This window comes from Populus nigra, chromosome 11 (assembly GCF_951802175.1).
Source record: "Populus nigra chromosome 11, ddPopNigr1.1, whole genome shotgun sequence".
NCBI classification, from domain to species: domain Eukaryota; kingdom Viridiplantae; phylum Streptophyta; class Magnoliopsida; order Malpighiales; family Salicaceae; genus Populus; species Populus nigra.
In genome coordinates, this window is record NC_084862.1 from 10,390,994 (window position 1) to 10,415,159 (window position 24,166).

The 24,166-nt window shown below is 29.5% G+C and overlaps 1 protein-coding gene across 1 annotated transcript; it reads left to right on the forward strand.

Annotated features, from left to right (window-relative positions):
- The first annotated feature begins 21,184 nt into the window (after window positions 1-21,184).
- LOC133668303 (transcription factor CSA-like) lies at window positions 21,185-23,947 on the forward strand. The gene is made up of 3 exons (XM_062088078.1): window positions 21,185-22,443; window positions 22,741-23,172; window positions 23,306-23,947. Exons 1-3 carry the CDS (start codon window positions 21,975-21,977, stop codon window positions 23,554-23,556), a joined length of 1,152 nt encoding a protein of 383 aa, XP_061944062.1. The 5' UTR covers window positions 21,185-21,974; the 3' UTR covers window positions 23,557-23,947.
- The last annotated feature ends 219 nt before the right edge of the window (window positions 23,948-24,166 follow it).

Here is a 24,166-nt window from a genome sequence, read left to right on the forward strand (position 1 = left end):
TTATTTTACCTAGGATTTCCATGTCGGCAACTAGAATTGATTATGACAAGGATTCTTTAGTTTTTGTGGGACAAAATAGTCGGCATATTAGTTTTATCAAGTTGGCAGAATATTTCTTTCAAAGATCAGCGGTGCATATTGTTATAAAGTTTCGGCAACATGTGGGGTCTAATTAAAGCGAGGAGTCTTTATTACAGAAGGACTCAAAGTTGACAGCCTCTTGTTTTGTCAAGAGTTCAAGTCGGCTATTTTATTATTTTCTACGATGAATCGGCAACTTTGTTCTTCATAAGAGAAACTTGCAGCCAGCCTTGTGTTTTATAAGTTTTTGGGTTTGTTGTTTTAGAATAGGGTTTTGTTTTTTTTTATATATATATACTTAGGGTTTTTATTTTTAATTGGGTTTTAGCCTATTAGTTCATTAGAGTTTATTTTATTTGTAAATTATAAATACTTTCTTTTGAGGGTTAGATAGATAGATAGATAGATATTGTTTTTTATGGATATTGTATGACTATTTATGAGATGATTCTCACACATTTTGATTAACTATCTTGACTTATCAAATAATAATTGTTTCTGTGACATCTTTTATATACTTTTCATTCATATTTTTTTATAATTGTTGGGCGGAGACTTCTATAATAACCATAACTTTTGGATGCAATTTGTACACAATTTTTTTTTTGTCAATGTCAAAACAAGGCCAATTTGTTTTTCAGTGACAACACACTATCAGCCTAATGATCAACCGAATTAATTTGGTAACTAAATTGGTCGATCGATTTCTCTTAAAGTTCTTAAATTTTCGTATTAGTCAATTAATCGTTCGACCGGTTCTATCAACCATTTATGACAATAATGATTTCAATAGGAATTCTAAAATGTAATGTTAAGTTGGATAAGGAAAAAAAAACAATTATTGAATTAAATCCTTACTTGAAAAGAACCCTTAGTTGAATATGTGTTGTGCTGCCTATTAGAGTCCATAACAAATTAAAAAAACAATTACAATTAATTCTTTCTTAGCTAACTATATTTCCACGTAATAAGGAATTCTCCTATAGTTGGCATCTGAAAAATACATGGAAAGAAATAACTCCTATAATTGCCTAATGGGCCCTCCATGGTCAACCCATAATACTAAAATTAATTAAGCCCATGAAATAGATGGATCAGACCCCATTTATAAATAGATTAAACTGATTAAGGTCTGATCATCACTTATTGAACATTATTTTTAAAATTTTGGTTGATGTTAGCCCATTAGATCAACTAGGGCTTAGTTTCTCTTAATTATAAATAGTCTTGTAAGACATTATTGTTTTTATGTTGTGTGTGAGAGAGAATTCTATTTTTTAGTTCTTTATTAAACTACTCTAACTTATCAAAGAATTAACCAAGTTTCATAACGTCTTCAATACTTCTCATTCGCATCTTTTATAGGTATTGGGTGGGAATTTGGTTACTTATAGTCTTGGTGCTTCAATATAGATTATCATTATGTCAAGCTCAATTACAAGCCTAAATTTAGCTTTTTTTAGAAAGGGTCAATTTGACTGTGAGTTTTTAGATCTTTATATTCATGGGTTTATTTTGGTTGGTATCAAAGTAAAACTTTAAAATTATGTTAATGTTATACTCCTTTATCTTTTAGTTTTTGAATTATTTCATTGTTGTTGTAATATATATTGTGAATGAGAGAGAATTCTATTGTTTTAGTTCTTTACTGAACTATTCTAACTTATCAAAGAGATAATTAAGTTTTGTGGCATCTTCCATACTTCTCATTTGCATCTCTTTATAGGTATTGAGTAGAGGTTTGGTTACTTATAGTCTTGATATCTTAGTATAGCTTATCATTGTGTCAAGTTCAATTGTAAGTCTAAATTTAGATTTCTTAAGAATGGTTAATTTGACTATGAATTTCTAGATCTTTATATCCATATGATTCAATTCATTTGATATCAGAGCAAAACTCTAAATTTAGGTTATATCCCTTTAATTTTTAGTTTTGAATTATTTTATCGTTGTCATAATCTGAAACCTAGTTGCGACAAAAGTTAAAAGAAGAAGAAGAAGAAAAAGAAGATTGTTTGTGATTTGTTATTTCCAATTAGTAAAAAAAAAAGATAAAAGAAATCACAAAAAGGAAAATAGGGTTTAGTTGTAAATAGTGTTTCATAAAATCTTGAATTTGAAAACTCTAAAAAAAATATTACAAATATAAATAATTATGAGTTTTGGGATATATTAATGTCATATCTTAATTTTAGAATTATTTGAACATATTTTGTTTTGAGCATTTCTGAAAATTCAACATAATTCAAATCCTTATTGAATATTTACAAATATTCAAATTAAATCGTTTATAAATAATCTAAATAAATAATAAGAAATACTAAAAATTAGGCAAATAATCAACATTGGCAATAAACTAGCAATAAGAAACAATGTGGGCTTATCAACTGCTTTTATTATACAATCAACAAATCTCACAAGATCAGCACTACACACCATGAGCCAAATTATATATATATATATATATATATATATATATATATATATATATATATATATATTGAAATACAAGTATTATAGATAAAAAATAACAAAGTTAGGAAATCAACGAGTTAAATTATACAAGCATGTACATAATAGTGAAATAGACAGGAGAAAATAGGCTTCGTTGAATAAGAAATAAGATCATCATAGCCATCAAAATTACAAGGCCATTACACAAAATGAAGCATTACTATATACAGTATATATATATATATATATATATATATATATATATATATATATATATATATATATATATATATATATATATATATTTTAGCTCATCCAAGAACTCATTGTTTGAGAGTGTAGTAATTTTTTAATTAGATATTTTTTAAAAATATATTTATTTTGAAAAAGCAATAATTAATATTTTTTAATATTTCTATCTTTAGATATTTTTAAAAGATATATTTATTTGGAAAAATCAATAATTAATATTTTTTTTAATATCTTTTAATTATTTTAATATTCTAATATCAAAAACATTACAATAACAACAAAAAACATAAAGATATAACCTTTCTTCTACGTGACATGAATTGAAGCCATTATCTCTAATAGTTTTACTTAGGGGTGATTATTTTTGGTTCAGTCGGTTTTTATCAAAAAAAAATAACCAAACCGAATTTTAAAAAAACCGAAACCAAACCGAAACCAGTTCAAATCGACCGGTTTCGGTTCGGTTCGTTTCAAAAACTGGTTCAAATTGGTTTGACTTGGTTTTCTCAGGTTTGGCTCAGTTTTTTTTCCTGTTGGGGCTCGATTCGGTTTTTTGCTTATAAAACCGAAACCGAACCGAATCGGCCGATTTTTAAAAAATTTTAATTGGTTTTTTTTACAGTTTGGTTTTTTCAGTTATTTTTTTTAATTTTCTTAATTTAATCAGTTTTTTAATTTTTTTTCTCCCTCCTGTTTTTACTAAAATAAACTACTACAAGTATGTGAGAAGTAAGAACTTGACTTAAATCACAAGAACATTACTTATGTTTTAAATATTAATTTTATAACAGTTATAATAATTTATTTATTTCTCCTCCCTTTCTGCCAAAAAAATGATGTACCCTCTCACCTCTGACCTTCCTTTTCCTCTGATAAGGAATCGTTAACAACAAACTCACCTCTCACCGTACACGTGTTCGGTGAGAGATGAACCCGCACGTGCATTGCGCCCTCTCCAGCCCCATCGTCCGTCACCGGAAACAAAAAGCGACGAAAACCAAAAACGGTTTTCAAAAACAGACGAGCACAGTCAGATAAAACAAATTAAAACCAGTAAAGGCAGGATAGTGTACAGTGATGACATAATGACAACAAAAGATTTTCTAAGAGAGAAGAAAGGTCTCTCTCTCTCTCTCTCTCCATCTCTCTCCTTTACGTTACGATGTAATTAAAGAGAGGAGAGAGAAAGAGCAGCTGGAAGAGAGAGTTGTTGAAACGGAAAACCTGAGACCTGAGACCTGAGACCTGAAACTTTCACGCCTGCGCTAGAGTGCTTTACCATTCGTAACGTACATACTGTAACGATTCTTTGCTTTCTTCTATCAGATCAGTCACCAACTTCTGATTGATGAACGAACCGCTCTCTAACTTTCATATACTTTCAAAAATAAAATAAAATAAAATAAAATAAAAAATAATTTTTGCCCATTTTCAATTTACTTGTAAATTGATTTATTGTTACCTTTATAACGATAATTGATTTTTGTAATAAGCAATATATTAATGTTAACTTTGTTCACCTATAAATGCCTAAATTTAAATTCTAAAAATCCTAATTATGGTAAATGAAAAAATAATAAATATTAATAATTTCTCCAACAATATTAATTTTCTAACTATATTTAACCCTGTTGTCTTCATTCACATAAAATTTGATATGAAATTCTACTATTTCATTATAAACTTGAAAATTCAAATATTCAAATTTCAATCTAAAACAATTATACTAATTTACTAAAATACAAACTCTTCATTAACAAAAAAAAAAAAAAAACAAAACATAATATACTAAGAACATATAAGTAAGTTTATCTACATTTAAGTTGACTAGTGGATGAGCTTACTTCATCAATAACACTACTTTTATATGTTTAAGTGACCTCATTTTCAGCCACACAATTATCAAAACTCAATGTCTCTCTAAAATTTTAAAGTGCATTTATGATAAGTGGTGAACAATAAGATGCATAATAATATCATGGGTCATCATCATGAAGATCATAAAGATCAAATGCAACTTTTTGACCCTTCTATAACAACAAGCCGACCAACTTATTAGTGTCTAGAGTCAAGTTTGAAATCTGCTAATAAACGAGGAAAGCTAAAAAATAATTGTTTTCTATATGATTTGTGGGCTTTTACAAGGAAATGACTTCATTACATGTAGAATCCATATTTTTCTAGGATTCCTTACTTTCCAAGAAGATCAATTAGAAAACAATCATTGTTTTGCAAGGATTCTTTATGCAACAACAATCCTTATTATTCAATGACATTAGAGGTGGTTTTGGACTTATTTTTTCTAATACATAGTTTTACACTAATAAGTATAAATTTCAATTCGACCATTAGATTGGGTTAATTTTTTTCTAGAAGTTTCTAAAGGATTTATTTTCAATAAGGTTATAATTTTATAGTGATTAGACATTTGGAAGGCCTTGTGATAAAGCTTATAATCTAATGTGTGAGATTTACATTAGTTTCCTAGTTGGTTTATAATTCTTTTTTTTATTTTATTTAGAATTATGTTGTTATTTTTTTAGCATTGTTTAAGACTTTTTACCTATTATAAATATGATTATTTAATTTGTATTTAGGTTTTTATTTAAAACTTTAATTTTAGAATAATATTTTATGTGTGGGTGGAATTATTCATATTTATGGTTCTTCATTAAATTTTTCTTAGACTTATTAAAGATAAAAAAATCTTTATGGCATTCTTCCTTTATACTTTCAATTTATGATTCATTATAATCATAAGGTTCATGTTTTTTTCATCCAATAACTTGTGTACCTTGTATCAGGTAATCATTATGTTGGATTCTTTATCGTAATATGATTTTTTTCTTTCTTAGGTTGTTTCTTTCTTACGTGTGGGTTTAAAGATTGTTACCCTTCGGGTTTGTATCACTTGATTCAAGTAATCATTGTGTTGGTTCTTTATTGTAATATAATTTTAGCTTTATTAGGTTGTTTCTTTGTTGCATATAGGTTCAAGGGTTCTAACCCTTCGGGTTCGCATCATTTATCATATATTAATTGCAAAAAAATAACAAATACTTACAGTGTTTTAAATATGTTATGCATGTGACTCATATTCCATATCCTCCTATAGAGGAATATGCTCCAGGTCTAGTGTAACGATTTGATGTGTTATACCCAATATTAAACCAAATAGTCCTCTTCTAAAATCACATGATGTAACTCTGTAAACATCTCATTTCTCTATACATTTTGTTGTAATATATAAGTTTGATGGTGGCTCAACCAGTCATAATTGTTGTTTTTACCTCTACAACTTATAGTGTGCAGTGTATCGCTTGTATCAATTTCAACTAGGATGTGTTGTTGGAAGCTAAATTATCATATAACATAATTAGAAAATATAACTCAACCATCTCAAAAAACAATAAGGGGATCTTTAATGTCCAAATATCATTGATTTCAGTACAAATAGCACGAGCAAATGCCATATCATCCTTAAAGTAAGGAGTCTATAATACATATTAGAACATTCACATTCATACTCCTTATTTTTAGTTAGATTTTAGCTAAAATAGCTAAAATAGAGAATCATGAATAAATTATTATTATTTGAATCAATAAATAATAATTTTTTTAAAAATTGCCAGGAGTTAGATGAGAGCATCAGATTATGTGTTAGATGGATAAACACACTCAAGCTTATAAAGACGAGGAGGAATCTCATAAACCTCCAACTTGCAAGCAAGTTTAGTTGTCGCACGTGCACGCACACCATTGCAAAGTCAAGATCAATGAGTTGACATATAGTTATGTGGTTTGGAATCACTAGGAGATCCGGGTGGACTAATCTTATCTGAAATTTCAGGTTAAGGGACTAATTATGGATAAGAAAGCTATTAGCACCCATAACATACCATACTTGAGATAAGCTGCATTGTATGGTCTGGATATTGTTTAAAGGTGTTAATAGGTTCCTAACTGGTGGTTTATCTATGACTCAGAACAAAGATTTAGACTCATGAATAAATTTAGGATTTCAAATTTATTATAAGGTTGTATGCCTAAGTAAATTCTTATCGGAAGAATTCATGTCGGTTTTGTGATAGATTTCACCTATTCTTGAAGGCGAACATGTTTTCCATAACTCATATATTATGATGAAAAAATACTCTCAATTAAAATTGGTGAATATCTAAAATAATTATGAGAATTTTCTAATTAACTCCTGATACTTAAGTACCAGCCTATTGATAGGTCTAATATTCATGCCAGAATGTTGAGTATTAATTTTTAGAAATTAAAGTTTTTTAGTGTTATTGAAATATTGGTAAAATCCTTAAGGAATGTTCTAAAAAAACAATGCTAAATCTTTTTTTCCTTCTTTTTATAAATAAAATGTAATTTTTGTAAGGATTGAGTTATATACAATAAGCAATTTTTTTTTGTAAGGCCATATTTGGTAGAGGTGAGCAAAAAAACTGAAAAACCGATTAAACCAAAAAAACCAGAAAACAATAACTAAACAAATTGAACCGTGAAAAAAAACTGATTAAACTGATTAGAATATTTTAAAAAACTGACTGGTTCGGTTCAGTTTCGGTTTCACAAGCTTGAAACCGAAAAAATCAAACCGAACCAAAATTAATAACCGAGCCAAACAAACAAAAAACCAAGCCAAACCGAAACCAAACTCATTACAAACCCCCCCCCCCCAAACAACATAATTTTTTTGTTTTTAATATAAAATAATCGAACCGAATCGAACCAAAACTGAATTGAACCAAAACCAATCGGTTGGATTTTGGTTTTTGTTTTAAAATAATTGAACTGAACCGAAACCAGTCGATTTGAACCGGTTCTGATTCGATTTTGGTTTTTTTTTTTAAATTTGGCTTTGTTAGTTTTTAGGTAAAAACCGAACCGTAAATGATCACCCCTAATATTTGGTAAAAAAATTCATTTTTTAATAAACAAAAATTATCAAAATAGGTTTAAAGGGTGTTTGCCATATACATTCTTAAACCAAAAAAACCTTTAGCAAAAGCATTGCTAACTAAACAAGGTCTTAACATTTGACCTAATTTTAACTCGACTTGGTTGACCTAGTCGAGTTGACCCAACCAAGTTGACCTAGTCGTGTTTACCTTACTGGGTTAACCTGAACCATAAACTAAATTAAACACATTGATTTGACTTGAAAACTAACAAAAGTAAAACTAAAACTTAAAATGAATCAAAAACACAAAAACACAAAAATCTTTGACACAAGAAACAAATCAAACACATAAAAAAATCAAGAACAACTTAAGACCTCAAAGAACATCCAAGGTAAACCAAGCAACATGGATCCAAAATTAGACAGGATACAATTAAAACAAAGACATGGACATGTTGGAAATCATGCAAGGATCTCTAATCTAACATCCATTCACTTTGATTATCAAAGAATCAACACAATTTTTTCAAAATAGGTTTCAGTTCAAAACCAACACCTTAAGATTAAAACCCTAGAAACTTGTTATTTATACAAATAAACCTTAGATTATTTATTAATCAAGTTGCCCAAACGGTTTAGTGCATGGAATTGAACAAAAAATGGTCCAAATCATGAGGCTAAAGCAATGTTCTTTCTAAAAGCATAAAAAAACTACCTTGGAACCCAAAACATGCCCATATATACCCACCACTTTCCAACCATAGAAATGGCCTTTTAGGCCTCTAAATAAACAACTTTTGATTCTCACAAACTACATTATCAATACCAAGTATCATTGAATCTAAAGAACTAACAAATAATATCGAATCATCAATAACATGCACGGAGTTCCAAAGTTCAAAACTACCAAAGCTAAATAACAAGTATATTCATGCTATTTGGATTCAAAACTTAACATTTATAACATCTATATGCCAAAACATACAGTATGAACCATAGACTTGCACTAAAAACATTAAATTGATCAACATGCTTTCAAAATATTTAATCCATAAACAAAAGCAACTTACTGTTTTATTACCAAACAAATTCAAACACCAATCAAGTTTATACTAATTGATGTTATTTACATGTTCAATTGTCTTAAATCAATCATAATTGTATTGTTTCGTAGCTAAATTATCACATTTGAAACAAGATACTCAATTAAGGAAATTAAATCCAAAATTCAATGCAAGGCATAATTGATCTAATGTTATTCTATGCTCAATCACATAAAATCAATCATTATTACATCAATTTGTTGCTAGCTTATCACTTTTGAAACAAAATCCTCAATTATATCAATTAATCTTAAAATTCAACACAAACTCTAATCGATGTAATTTCTACCTAATTGATATTATTTTCATACTTAATTGCATAAAATCGAACATAATTGTGTCAATTAATATCTAATTTATTACAATTCAAACAAGATACCCAATTACGACAATTAATGTCAAAATTCAATGTAAAGCCCAATTAATCTAATTTATACCTAATTGATGTTATTTTCATGCTCAATTCCTTGAAATCAATCATAATTGCATCATTTCGTAGCTAATTTATCATCAATTTATTGCTAGCTTATCACATTTGAAACAAAATCTTTAATTACATCAATTAATCTTAAAATTCAACACAAACTCTAATCGATGTAATTTCTACCTAATTGATATTAGTTTCATGCTTAATTGCATAAAATCAATCATAGTTGTGTCAATTAATATCTAATTTATTACAATTCAAACAAGACACCTAATTACAACAACTAATGTCAAAATTCAATGTAAAGCCAAATTGATCTAATTTATACCTAATTGTTGTTATTTTCATGCTCAATTCCTTGAAATCAATCATAATTGCATCATTTCGTAGCTAATTTATCACAATTGAAACAAGATACCCAATCATAAAAATTAAATCCAAAATTCAATGCAAAACTTAATTGATCTAATTTCTACCTAATTGATGTTATTTTCATGCTCAATTATATGAAATCAATTCTAATTACATCCATTTGTTGCTAACTTATCACAATTAAAATAAAATCCTCAACTATAATAATTAATCTCAACATTCTATGCAAACCTTAATTGATCTAATTTCTACCTAACTGATATTATTGTCATGCTCAATTACATAAAATCAATTCTAGTTGCATTCATTCATAACTCATCACAATTCAAACAAGATACCTAGTAATGATAATTAATGTCAAAATTCAATGCAAATCCTTATTGATATTATTTCCTTGTTCAATTACATTAAATCTATCCTAATTACATTAATTTGTAGCTAACTTATCATAATTGAAACAAAACACCAAATTACAACATTTTATCCTAAAATTTAACACATACCCTAATTAATCTAATTCCTACCCAATTGATATTATTTACATCATCAATTGCACGCAATCATACCTAATTAAATTCTAATTTATCTCAAATCAACAAACCCTAATATATCAAAAAACAATTAAGAGTAATGTGAGGTATTTACCTTGATTTATCGTATTGGGAATGGTGGCATTGTGGTAGTCATGGCTAGGGAATGATAGCAGTGTTGGGGTGGTGGTTTTCAATTAAAAAACCATCTAAAGTGAGACTTTAAGATGAAGAGATGAAGTTTTTGGGGGTGTGATAAGGTTGAAAATGGTCGATTCATGATGGTTTTTGAGCTAGAGATGATTGTAAATAGTGGAAGAAAGGGTGTGAGCGACGATTATTCTTTATAGGAGAAGAAAAATTGTAAAATATCTTAAGTTACCACACTTCCCAATTATGACATCTTTAAATGTAGCATTTTCTAATCGCAACTTCTTTAAATGTCTTGTTTGGGAACCGTCATGTACCAAATGATGCTATTTCACCATATTTTTTTCAAACTGTGTTATTTTGCGAAAACAAATTTGTAAACAGTCCTATTTCTAAAAAAAAATCACTTATTAGACCTCTTTTCATGTTCAATTTTTTTTTTCAAATTAATCATGGCAGGGAGTTTGCATGCTAATTACTATTAATTATTTATTAACCAATAGGCTGAAAATTCACTCCAAAAATCATTATCTTAGGCTAAATTGTCAATATTTTACTTTTAAAAAACAATGAAGATTATTAATTAAAATCCTAGTACAACAACTTTTTACACGTAAGGGAACATGCTTTTTAGATATTTTACAGTCGTTGTTGGTATTGAAAAATTTCATGATATATCCATAAAAGAGAATTTTCGAACTTGTAAGAGAAAATCTGCCTTTAAATAATGCATATGCATAAATTTTAATCAACTTGAAGAAAATATAAATAATTTATGATATTTTTATCGGTTGCTATGCCAAAGAAATTCAACTATGTGTGTGAAAACTTTAAGTTTTATAATGTGTGTGAAAAGGGGGGTTGATTTGTGAAGAAAAACAAAGTTTGGGAATTGTATCATGATTTTGGAAATTGAGGACTGAATTGTAAATTGAATACTGATTTGGGGACTTTGTGAGTGGATAGGTGCTTCTGTTTTTGGAGTCTGTTAGTGAGATTCGGTGCCATGAAAGCCATATCTTTTCTTTCAGTAATTTTCTGATGTGATGTGATGTGATGTGATCTTTTTCTTCGAGGGCATCAAACTTTTCTTTTTACAGCTTCTTCATTTTGATGCAGAAATTGTAATGATGAGTAAAGAGGGGGGTAGTTTGAGCTTTGTTAATTATACGTCAATTATGACATTTTTAATAAAAACACCTAATTGTAATTAAACCAAATTTATTTTAATTTTTCTTTTTTTTTTCCATAATAAATCTTATTAAATTATTGGTTAGAGTTTGATTAATTATGAAAATGATATTGCACAAGTATCGAAGAGAAACCTTCTTAATTATACATGTGTTCAGCATATGTTAATTAGAAAAACCTTGTTTTTGGAAAAAAATTCCCTTTGCCTATATGGGATAAATTACAATAAATCTAAACAAAATTCTATTTTTTTTTAAAAAAATAGATCATCTTTTTATTGATGAAGAATTAAAGATGGAAAATTATAAGGGGTATAACTTAACTAGTTAGATTCTGAATTTGCTTTCTATACATCATCAGTTCGAGTACCAGAAACTTTAAGGCTATTAAAGATTTATATGGTTGTGAATTTTAGAACTGGTAAGATTAATTAAGATACGGGTAATCTAGTGTAGTGTAGACATTCAAAGTTAAGAAAAAAGGAATTTAATTAATAAGACTTTGAATGAGCAGTCGAAATCAAATGATAAAAAAGGAATTTGAAGTCGATGTTTTACTCAAGTAAAAAAGTACAAAACTAAGTTTTTTTTCTCAAATGACAAACTCAAAATTATCTTTCCCGCATGGTGACAAGAATAACTGTACTATTATTTTACACCCTAGAAGCCCTAGCTGAATGCACAACGTACGTACTCCTGAAGAGGACTCGACCTTATTAGTCTAGTTTCGTTCTCTCGCCCGAAAGCCATCTTGACGTGATAAATTGGTCAGAGCTCACATGGCCAGTAATCTTCGTAGATGGCACGTCTGAGGATCGAGATACATAACATCGCATGCACGTAAAATATTTTGTACCTTTTCTTTTCTTTTCTTTTCTTCCATCGACTGTGAATAAGTCGAAGAGATGATGAGCTAGGTTTGCCAGACAAGGGAATAATTGAGATATGCGTGTGATAGAGGATGAAGGAGATGAGTGAGCAGTGATAAGCAGTAGCAGAAGGGAAGGAGAGAATAAAAACAGCAGAAGCCAAAATGGGAATGAATTATTGAGGAAATAAATGCTTTCGCTGTCTCCCACAAGTCCTGCAATAATCTCTTCCCGCAGTCAAACAAGCAATGCCCATCATTGTCTTTGTTCAACAGCAAAACTCACGCAGTTACGTTATCATCTCCCATTCGATATCAGTCTTCTTCTTTTTTCCTTTTTCGAAGAAAAGAATTAATGGCATTAGCCTTTTTAAAAAATTTGGAAAAAAAAAAAAAACCCTTTGTGAAAAAAGAAAGAGTTTTAAGAGCATCCCTTAGATATCACTTGCTTTGTGTAAAGCTTAAAAAATATTGCTTTTACCTCCCTCTCAAAGTACCTTCGTTTGCGTGGTATTTTACGTACAAATTGAATCTTTTGTTTTCTCTAATAAGAAATGTTTATAGCCAAACAAGCACCACACCGGCAATTAAGGGCATCCTTTATATACAATATGGCAAGGGAATAAGTCATTGTAGGATTGAAGGAGGGCAGATTAGTCTTTTAACATTTTAAGCATAGTGAAATAACTAAATTATCACATATATCTAATGATTTTTTCATATTTTTTTAAAGCACAGTAAAAATAAGTCAATTATTTTTAAAAGCAAAAATTTTAAACTTGCGTACAAGAACTTTTTTGTATTTTCATTTATTTTTTTTAATTATTATCAAGTTGACTAGGGAGAATTTGATATTTTAATAAATATAAAATATTATTTTAAAAAAATAGTTGACGTGTGCAATGCTCATGCTTTTGGGGTGATTTATGAAGGGGCATGCAGTGACTATACAATAGCTTTTAGGGATATATTCGGTTTGTCATGACAGCCCTTCTATTCTTAAGCGACGTGTATGACTAGAGGACCTCTGGTTTGACATCATAAGTCTTTCCCTCAAAACTCTTCCCTATTCAATTGTCATGCATGACCCCTCAAATTTCAAAACACACCTTCAATTTGTTTTTTTTTTAAATTTGATCATTTTCTTGATCACTATTTATTTTATTTGAAATAATTTATAAAATTAGATTTTTTCTCAATTTCATCCTCTATTTTTTTTATATGTTAGATTTGATCCTTATTCTTTTTATTACTATTTGTTTTATTTGAGAAATTTTTTAAGATTTTTTTTTTATCATTTCATCTTCGTTTTTTTTCCTATCAAATTTGATCTTATTCTTTTGATTGTTCTTTTTTTTACTTTAAGAAATTTTTTAAATTGATTTTTTTTCAATTTTATCTTTCAACATTAAATTGGTTGGGAATTGAGTTTTTTTTTTTTATTTCAAGGGTTTCAAGTTTGGAAGATTCACCCGCGTTTGTTGGTCAAATTTTTTAAATTGATATTTTTTTCTTATTTCATCTTTCAATATTAAATTGTTTGGGAATTGAGCTTATTGATTGAGTCAAGGTCCAGGATTTCATGAATTCCAAGTTCGGGAAATTAACTTAGATTTAAGAGATTCATCCAAGTTTTATTAGTTTTTTTTTTGGCTTTTTTTAAGCTTATGGTTTTTTAATTTCATCCTTTAGTATCTATTTAATTGAAGATTAGCTTCGATAATTTGTTTTTTTTTCTATAGGATTTTTCATCAATTTTAAAAATATCTTGGGTTATCTTGGGTTTTTTTGTTAAATTTAACATTTTTAAAAGAATTTTTGTTTTTGAATTAAATTATACTAATTGATTATATGTAAGTATGAGATGTTTACATCATGATATTTTATTTGGTTTATTTTTTGGGTTGTTGCTTTTGCGGCACGTGCAATTGTTTTTGGTGTCGTCATATAGCATTTCATTATGGTGTTAGAATCATCTTGGTGAGCTCTTTCTGGTGGTGGGGATGGTGTTCATGGTGAAACAATAGTGTGTCTCTAACAAGCTTTTTTTTCTTCTTTAACGGTGAGTTATTTATTATCAATATTTTTTGTTCACTTTATTATTGTTGATGTCTTTTTAATAATATTATTAAATTAACTGAACTTATTGCATCTAGTAAAATCAATGATCCGTGTCAAATTTTTCTTGCTTATTTAAAAACACTACTATCACTTAGACATCATTTTCTTATGCTAAAATACATTTAGGTTAGCTTGCAGCAAAACGCATGACAATTTAGTGCTCTAACTCACAATTAATTACATAGCTTTGAAAGAAATCAAATATTATTTATCTTTATATATATATATATTCAAAGATGTAATTGTGTCTAAGTTTAATTTTGTTATTCCTATATAATAACATGACAAGAAAAATATAAAGAAGATTATTACACTTTCAAGGAACATTAAGTTAATAAGTTGAAATAAAAACATAAAAATGCATCTTTATTCAATTAATAGAATTAAGATGTTGAAAATACCCTTACAATGCTGGATATTTTTCAAACATTAAGTTAGCATATACTATTTTATGATAAATTCATTTGTATTCAAAGAGTAGACAAATTAATAGGTTATCAAACAAAAATCATACATAATATTTTATAGTTATTTTAGAATTATTTTATTTCTTTCTGTATAAAAAAAATAAAGTACAATGAGTATGACTATTTTATAGTTAATCATATTACATATTTTATTTTTTATACAACATCTAGTTTGAAAGATGTTCTCCCTTTGTTTCTTAATTACTTCTTATTCACTAACTTGGAAAATTCAAAGATCTCTTTATAATTAAAGATTCACTATTAACAACATATATATTTAACATCCTTAACATCTTCAAGTGTTGGCAAGCTTTCACATTCAAATTCATCACTATTAGACTTTATTTCTTTATCATCTCTCAATATTATAATCCTTTTATTTGGATACTTTGATGCATAATACCCAAGTCTTTGACACGTAAAACACTTAATCTCTTATTTATGCTTTTGTTGAACATTATTTTTTTATTTTTTCTTTATTGCCATAACATGCGTTTTAACATATGAGGGTTCAATAACTTTAGGTTATGTTATTAGCTTTGTTTGTGCATTAACTTCCAACCCTTTGAGGATCTCAAATAACCACTTAGTTTTACACTACCTTTTCTTTTTAACCGTTTTTCCACCTTTATAGTTATATGCACTATATCTTTAATTTTTAAATAATGTTACAATTCAACCACATTAATAATATCTCAATTTAAATCATTTAAAAATCTAGTCATTATAACTTCCCTATCTTCTGAAACATTAGCTCTAATATTTTCATCTTCTTAAAATACTCATCAACACTTTTAGAATCGTGAGATAAAGATTGCAATCTATTATATACTTTCCTATAATAATGATTAGGGATAAACTTTTTCCTCATGATTTCTTTCATCTCCTCTCATGTGTCAACAAGTCTTTCTCCACTATGTCTCCTATCTATAACAAGTTGATTCCATCAAATAATAATATAACTAGTGAATTCAACTATAACTAGTTTTACCTTCTTTTCCTCTGAATGTTGATGGCAATCAAATACAAATTTCACATTCTTTTCCCGATCCAAATAAGTTTCTAGATCATTTTTTCCCTCAAAATACTGAATTTTAAAAGTTTTATGCTACCCAAATTACAATATAAACCATCATAATCATCAAAATTCCTTTTTTAGCCAAAATCACCATTTGGCCAGAATCTAACACCAAACTCTCATTAGTTGTCTCATATAAGGAATTTTGGTGTGTATGAGACTTTATTACATGATTAATTACATCATCATCCTTATCATCATCGAAGTTTTCAGCTACACTTTCATCTAGAGAAGAAAGTGTTCATCTAGTAGACCTTTTAATCTTTTTTTCTTTATGACTAGGAACATCTTGTCTTCTAATCATCTCAATACTCATTTTATCCATTTTTCCCATCAAAGCCTCCATCATTACCTCCCACCTATCTTGTATTTTTACAAAATCCTTTTGCCTTCAATTGTGTTATGTTTTTTATGACATTGTAAATACTTGCAATGAAAGTTAGTATTAAAGAAATTTTTTTCACATACTTCCTCACGTGTTTTACGCTTGATTTAATATCATTCTATTCATGTTCCAAACAATTCAATTGGGCGTTTTACTCTAATAATCTCACTAAGCCCTTTTGCCTCATTATTTTCTTAGGTTTTTAAAGGTAATTTAGCAATTTATCAAATAACTAGTCAAAACAATGTAATGATTTTATAATCATGAAGACTCAAGACTCAAGAAATATACAAAAGTAATCAAAACAAAACTTGAGGATAAATTTATGAACAACAATGCAAATTCATATAAAATATAAGGATGATGATGCAAATCTCTTAATCATGTGGTCGAACAACCCCCACAAAGTAGATAACAACCTAAAAAGCTAAAAATCAGGTTTGATAGAACCTTGACCCTGAGGTAACCTTGTGCCTAAGAACCAAAGATATTGGAAAAAGATTTAGACCCATATATAACCTTGTAACTAAGAGCCTTAAATATGTGAATGATGTCATGAAGCCAGATAATCTTTGATAAGTTACTGTACAATCTTTGTGTCTGCAAAGAAAGGTTGTTTTGCCACAAACAAATAAAAGAAAATTTCACTTTTATTCTCTAACTTGTTGATGGAATTAATAGCTAAAAAACATAATATCGTCTCATTTAACCAATCCTAATAGATCATTTTGGGTTGCAAACTAATGTGCTTAAACTAGTAATCAACTAATATAAGTCCAACAATGAAATAAACCCTTAAACAATGCCTAATAGGCTAGAAAAACCCAAATTAAAAATAATTATTCAAAAATAAATAAATAAATAAAATAGGATAATAAAAATAAATTCTTCATGTCAAAATTCCTCTATATAGCCTGAATATTTAATTTTTAAACAATCTTGACAAATTTTCAATCCTGACTTCAAATACGTCGTTCTCTTTCTAATAGATGAATTAATGGGTACATATATGGTTGTAAAGCTTGTGATGTCTAGTTTTCAACGCAACTTGAATCTCACCCAAAGTCCACCTGTAGCTCAAGATATGTCCCAAACAGTACACAAAGATCTAGTTTGACAGATTTGACAAGATTTATCTAGTAAATTCAACCATTTAAAATAATATGTTTCCGAACTTCATTTGACATGAACATTTAACAAAATATAGATCCATATGTCTAGTATCTCCCTGTAAAATTTTATATTCTTTCAATAAATGATTTGAGAGATATGTTTGATCTCGCAAAACTGGTCTGCAGACATTTTAAGACCAAATCCAAACTTGACTTGGATCATATCATGGAAAACATATTCTAAGGTCAATAAATCAGTACCAAGCCAAAGAACAACATTATTATCAAAACTAAGAAGAACCTTGTTAGCAAAGAATGTCCCTTTGATATACAAGCTCTCCTTTAATCTACTTCTTGAAGAAGAAGGATGACAAAAAAAAAAGAGATGTAACAGTTCATAGACAACCGAGTCAAGTCGAGATGTTTATTGTAAGCAAACTTTGAAACCATTTGAATATTTTTTGGACTAATGTTTTTTTATCTACATCTTTTACGTTTTTTACAAAAAAAACATATAATGATGGCATGCGTGCCAAAACCATAGAGGACCTTTCAACCCATTCAGAATGCGATCCAAAATTGTGGTTGGAGGATAGGGTAACCGGTAAACCCAATAGGAATCTAGCTCACGGTATCTCTCTGAACATGGCCCGAGATATAAAGGTGGGTTGTAGTGTCTCAAGCGTAAGCATCCCACAATCCTGTCCAAGGCAATCATCACCAACCATTTAGGAGTTGGTTCAAGAGTAAATTGTTGCTGCAACAGTCAATTTGAGGGTTGAACTGGAGGCGCAATACGAAGAATAAAGTAGAAATCAATGGGAGCATATGAGGCATACTTGTCAACTTATTATTGTCTCCTCTCATGGACCTCCAAGAGATTTTTCTCCCCCTTCACCTCCACCTCTACCTCCATCTGTTGCTTTAGTTTCTTTAAAATGTATAAAAGACATTTGTAATTGATTTTACAATTAAATTAATAATATAAAATATGTTCTTCAATTTGATTAAGTTGTTTAATATTGTTTAACGTCAAATTTTTGATCTAAATAAGCATGTATTGAAAAAAACAAATTATTAAAATACCGACACAGACACAATCACCGATAGATGTAATAATTTTGTTAGTGATCTTGTCAATAATATAAGCCTAATTTTTTTTTTAGAGAATTACAGAGAGCTGTGAACTATTTTGATATAGATTGACGGGTTTACTGATAAAATTTTTATGTCGGTGATTCCGTTGGAGAATTTATTGGTGATACACGATCTATTACCGGTGGATATTCCATCGTTGATCTGTGATGGATTGGTTAACAGAAAAATAATCAACATATTTTTTGGCTTGAATATTCTATCAGTATTTTTATTATTAAGTAACTTCATCGATGAACTTGATATTCCCAAGAAGAAACTTGCCAATCATAAATATTCATCAGAATGTCCATAAGTAATTTATGGACATAAGTAATAGAAATATAATTTAAAAACACCAGCAGATAATTCCATTGATTACAATCAATTTTGTTGTCGTGATTTGGAACTTCTAGGGGTATAAATAAATATGACACCTACTACAATGGACGATAATTGATCATTCGCCGTGTGCTAAATTTGTGTCTTTTCTCCATTGAAAATATATTATACGGGCCAAAAGGTTTGAAAAAATTAAATAACTTGCAAAAGGAAATTGAAAGGCAATAAAGGGGGACAATTATTACAACAGTCAAAAAGATTCAAGAGGAAGGATATAATAATTGTTTTTCTTTTATTTAATTAGATAACAGAACATTATCAAACAATAAAGTATAAAAGGATGAAAAATCAATCAAAAGTTACTAAAGAAAGTTAAAATAATATATTTAATTCAATTGATTGAGTTAGAATACTATTTGATTGTTGAAAACCACTCAAGCACTTGTTTTTGATTAACCAGGCGTTGAGATTTTTTTTTTTACACATCCATCAAAATTAATATATATATATATATATAAAATTAAAAATTAACAATTAAATTTAATATATGATAGGGGAGCCATTCGGGTCCAAAGCTATATTGGAGTTCAAGTCACTCTTATTTTTACATTTCAAAAGTATTTTTGAATAAATTTGAATTTTTTTTTGTTTTTTGCTTCAAATTAATTTTTTTAATATTTTTAGATTATTTTGATGTACTGATATTAAAAATAATTTTTTAAAAAATAAAAAAATATTATTTTAATACATTTCTAAATAAAAAATATTTTAAAAAATAACAATAATCACATTCTCAAACACAAAGATATGAATTGCAAGAAGTAAAATGAACATATCGTATATGAGAGAAAAAAATCAGAATACAAATTAATATATAAAATTAAGAATGAGTCATTCATCATGTTTTTTTTTTTTAATAAAACTCATACTCAGCTATTAAACTCATAATTAAGAATGAGTCACAATAGTGTAAAGTAATAAAGACATTTCATACTTTCAAAGGCCGTGATGCTTACTTTTGAACATTTCAATTCAGATTATGTAATCAAATGTTTTTTTCCCTTATAATCATTCCATTAATTACCACATCTTCGATAAGAATGTTACATTTTAATTATATTAGCCCGTACTTGCGAGACACTTATACTGCAATGATACAAGAAAATATGTTTTTCCCGGATCCTAGACGCATAATATTTATTAATATCGTTATCAATACCATTACTATTTTTATTATTACAATCATTTTATTATTAATATAATTATTTTTTTTTATAATTACACTATTACAATTATAATTATCATTACCATCACCTCACCATCATTAACCATGGTCAGCACAATTATTCTGGTGCACTAAATAAATATTAATATTAATTACCATTATATTACCAATATAATTATTATTTTATCACTATCTCACTATAACTCTTTTATGCTATTATTATTTTCATAAACATTACCACAACAATTATGTTATTAAAATAATTATTATTTTATCATTAATAATTTTTGGAAAATAGCATATTTAGAAAAATAAATGCGACATTGTTCAACTTTGTATCTAGAAATGGGAAAGTAAAGAGTTTGGTGAGTGTTTCTATATATATAATGCTAGGCCCCACAGCATTTCTTTCTGCAATTTTTCTCATTTTATTATCATTATTTAAAATAATTTATCTTATAAAAAAATATTATTCTTGATAATAAGTTAGGGTTGTTAAGGAGTCACTGAAGCTAAGGATCACAGGAAGTAAAGTTTAAAATGAAATAGATGAAAGAATTAAAAAAGAAGAAGAGAGGAATCAAATAACGTAACAACCATGAATTTAAATCAATGAAGTAATGAGAAACAAGCTTTATTATATTTTGTTTTATTTTTTTAAAGTGTTTTTTAAAATTTTAAATTATTTTTATTTTAAATTAATATTTTTTAGTATTTTAAAATTATTTTAATGTGTTAATATTAAAATTAATTTTTTAAAAATAAAAAATATTATTTTAATATATTTTTAAATAAAAAATACTTTAAAAAATAATAATAAAATAATATAATAATAGCACAACCAAAAAAGAGAGTTAGCAAGGTGCATTGAAGACAAATGGTGGTGGTGATGCTGAGGAGTTTGTTTCTCTTAATTTCTGTTTCCCTTTGAAAAAAGCAAAAGACTCTTAAGTAAAAGACAGATACTTTCTGGTTTTCTCCAAACCCCAAGAAAGAGCAGGACAAGAGAGAGAAAACAAAGCCAAACACCAATACCAACACCAAAACGCATATGTTTTTGAGGGACACACCCACCTACCCACACGAGTGGTTTTCGAGTTGCATGAAATGCAACACTCCCCAACAAGAGAGAGAGAGAGAGAGAGAGAGGAGAGAGGAGAGAGCGACGCTGATTGGTTGCTATAAACACCATATTGGTGGTGTTGTAGAGGAGTATTAACTGTAGAGAGATCAGTTTCAAAATAAGGACCCTAACCTCATTTCTCCATGCTCTCCCCGTATAAACAAACAAACAAACGCATAGTTTTTATGGAGAGTGAGGAAGGGAGAGAGTGAGAATCGTGCGGGTTCTTCTCTTCTTTTTGGTAATGGTTATTACTGACTTTTCTTTTCTCATCCAACAGTGAAATCCCATTACGTTTCCTGTTCCCTTTTCCTTATAAATCAACTGCATCTGTTTAATCTGATTCTTCTCTGCCCAAAATAGAAAAAGAACTGATGATTTCTCTCTTGCTAACTAACCCTTTGAGATGGGCAAGAGGGGGAGTAGCTAACATGGAACTGCATTTCAGTTTCCTTTGCCTCTGATCACTCTTCTCCTCTGATATCTCTCTCTTTCCAAAACCAAGCAGAGGAGGAGAGAAAGAAAGCCGCTTCCTTTCTCCTTCTATCAACTTCGATATCTGACCTTTATTGTTCTCCCTTATAAAGCATTGTAGAAAAGGAACCCGTTTTGGGTCTACCTGGTTTAGTTTTGGTCAGAATGAGTCTACAACACCTAATGAGTGACAGATATGTTTTCAACGGGTATCAAGACATGAACTTTTTGCCTCCACCTCCACCTCCTCCTCCTGCTTCTCATCTTTCTCTCTCTCATGCATTTGGGGTTAAGGGTCAACCAGGTGAGACAGGGACTAGCAATCCTCAAATGGGGTTTCAGATTTTGAGCCATCCAATGGGCCAGGACAGGAAACCACGGAGCATTCAACAGCTTGAAAGCAGGGGAGCTGATATGAGTGATGTGGACTTTGGCGTTCAAAAAAAGAGCTTGTCTTTGAATCCAGGTGAGGAAGAGGAGCTTAAAACCTCTGCTCTTGGTAGAAATGGGCATACAAAGCTTTGTGCTAGAGGTCATTGGAGACCAGCTGAAGATGCTAAGCTAAAAGAGCTCGTGGCTCAATATGGTCCTCAAAATTGGAACTTGATTGCAGAGAATCTTGAAGGAAGATCAGGTAAACCCCCTACAAAATCTGTCGTAAAAAAGTGTACAAGGTGTTGTTTGAGCCAAAAATGTCCTCAAAGATGTTAACTTTGTGAATTGATCACCCCATAAAAGATTAAGAAGGGCGTGGCTTCCTTTTTTTTATGTTATTGTTTTTTCTCTTGATTGGCTACTTTTACTAAGCTCAATAACGACTTCGATCGAATTGGTTAAATTAAAAAAAAAAGGTGTAGGAAGTCCGTTGATTTTTCCATTTTGAAAGATCAATTCTGTTAGTAAAATTTTTGCTTCATATTCTGATTTTCAGGTAAGAGCTGTAGATTAAGGTGGTTTAACCAACTGGATCCAGGAATTAACAGGAAGGCATTCACTGAAGAGGAAGAGGAGAGACTTCTAGCTGCTCATAGACTTTATGGCAACAAATGGGCTATGATTTCTAGGCTATTTCCTGGTAGGACTGATAATGCAGTTAAGAACCATTGGCATGTGATCATGGCCAGGAAACATAGAGAAAACTCCAGCGTTTACAGGAGGAGAAAGCCCACTTCTTCCTCTCAAATCCTCCCTAAAGGATCATTAAATGTCACTTTGCAAAACAATGCTTGCAGTGAATCAACAACCATCACTAGCACTATCGAGGAGTCTGGCTCAACATGCACCGATCTCTCTCTCACCCCCTCTTCGACCAAAGTACCTGCTAGACTTTTCACCAGGTTCAGTCCTCAAGGTTCCCAAAGGGGTAAGTGCTTAGTTTCCCAAATCTCTCTGTAAATTATTATTATTATTATAGTTTTCCTCAATGGGTTTTTAATTATTTAAATTCGGACTTGTTTAAATTGATTATTTCTTGCTATGGTTTTTTGGGTTTGTAGGTTTATCGGCAGAGAAGGAAGCGACTGTGGGAAATGTGGATTTCGACGAGTTCTATGGCAGTAGCAATGGGTTTTATCAAAATGGGCCTATGATGGTGGTTACGCGTGTGGACCAATCTGGTCAGTCGGATTCAAACTCAGAAGATTCTGCAACTGGGTCGGTTGTCACCAACAGGGCCAATCTCTGTGAAAATAGGAACGAGAGAATCAACATGCCCTTCATAGACTTTCTTGGAGTAGGAGCTACATAAGATAAGTTGGGTTTTAGGTAAAATTAAAGAAAGAAAAGCTGGTTAAAAGAGAAGAAAAGTGGGTTTCAGGTGTTATTGACAATGTTTTAAGCACAGTAAAAGTTCCTTAAGTGGAAAAGAAAGAGAACAACAATGAGGTAAAAAAAAAACAGGGGAGAGAGAGAGTAATGAGTAGCTAAGAGTTGCAAAACAAATAATAATCCTAAAAAAGCTTGTAGTTTTGGAGTTATCTAGCAAAAGCAGCAGCAGAGGCAAAGTTATTTCTCCTCACAGTCATGCTTCATGGCCAAATCTTGCATGTGTATGATGCCGATGGCCGTAAAAGTTTCTCCTCTGACCACTGTGCACTGACTCATGATGAATGAACCTGCCATCTTTAATGGCTTTTCAATGCTGTTCGTGTCATTGTTGCCTGGTATGCTTTTGTTGACCATGTTTTTCACGCACATTGCACTTAATGCTCTTCATGTGATTTGTTACATGACACACTGCTACATACGCTTATGATGATGCTTTGCGTACATCTGTGCTAATTTGCGACCCTTTGCTTAACCAAAATGCTGCTACATTGAGTGGGGTCTACGAATCTTGGATGAGCCTCCGATTCGGA

Bases quoted from the DNA above. Each gene is read 5' to 3' on its own strand.
- LOC133668303 (XM_062088078.1), top strand. From the start codon at position 21,975: ATGAGTCTACAACACCTAATGAGTGACAGATATGTTTTCAACGGGTAT. The intron at 22,444-22,740 runs GTAAACCCCCTA...TCTGATTTTCAG, and splicing joins GAATCTTGAAGGAAGATCAG to GTAAGAGCTGTAGATTAAGG. The intron at 23,173-23,305 runs GTAAGTGCTTAG...TTGGGTTTGTAG, and splicing joins TCCTCAAGGTTCCCAAAGGG to GTTTATCGGCAGAGAAGGAA.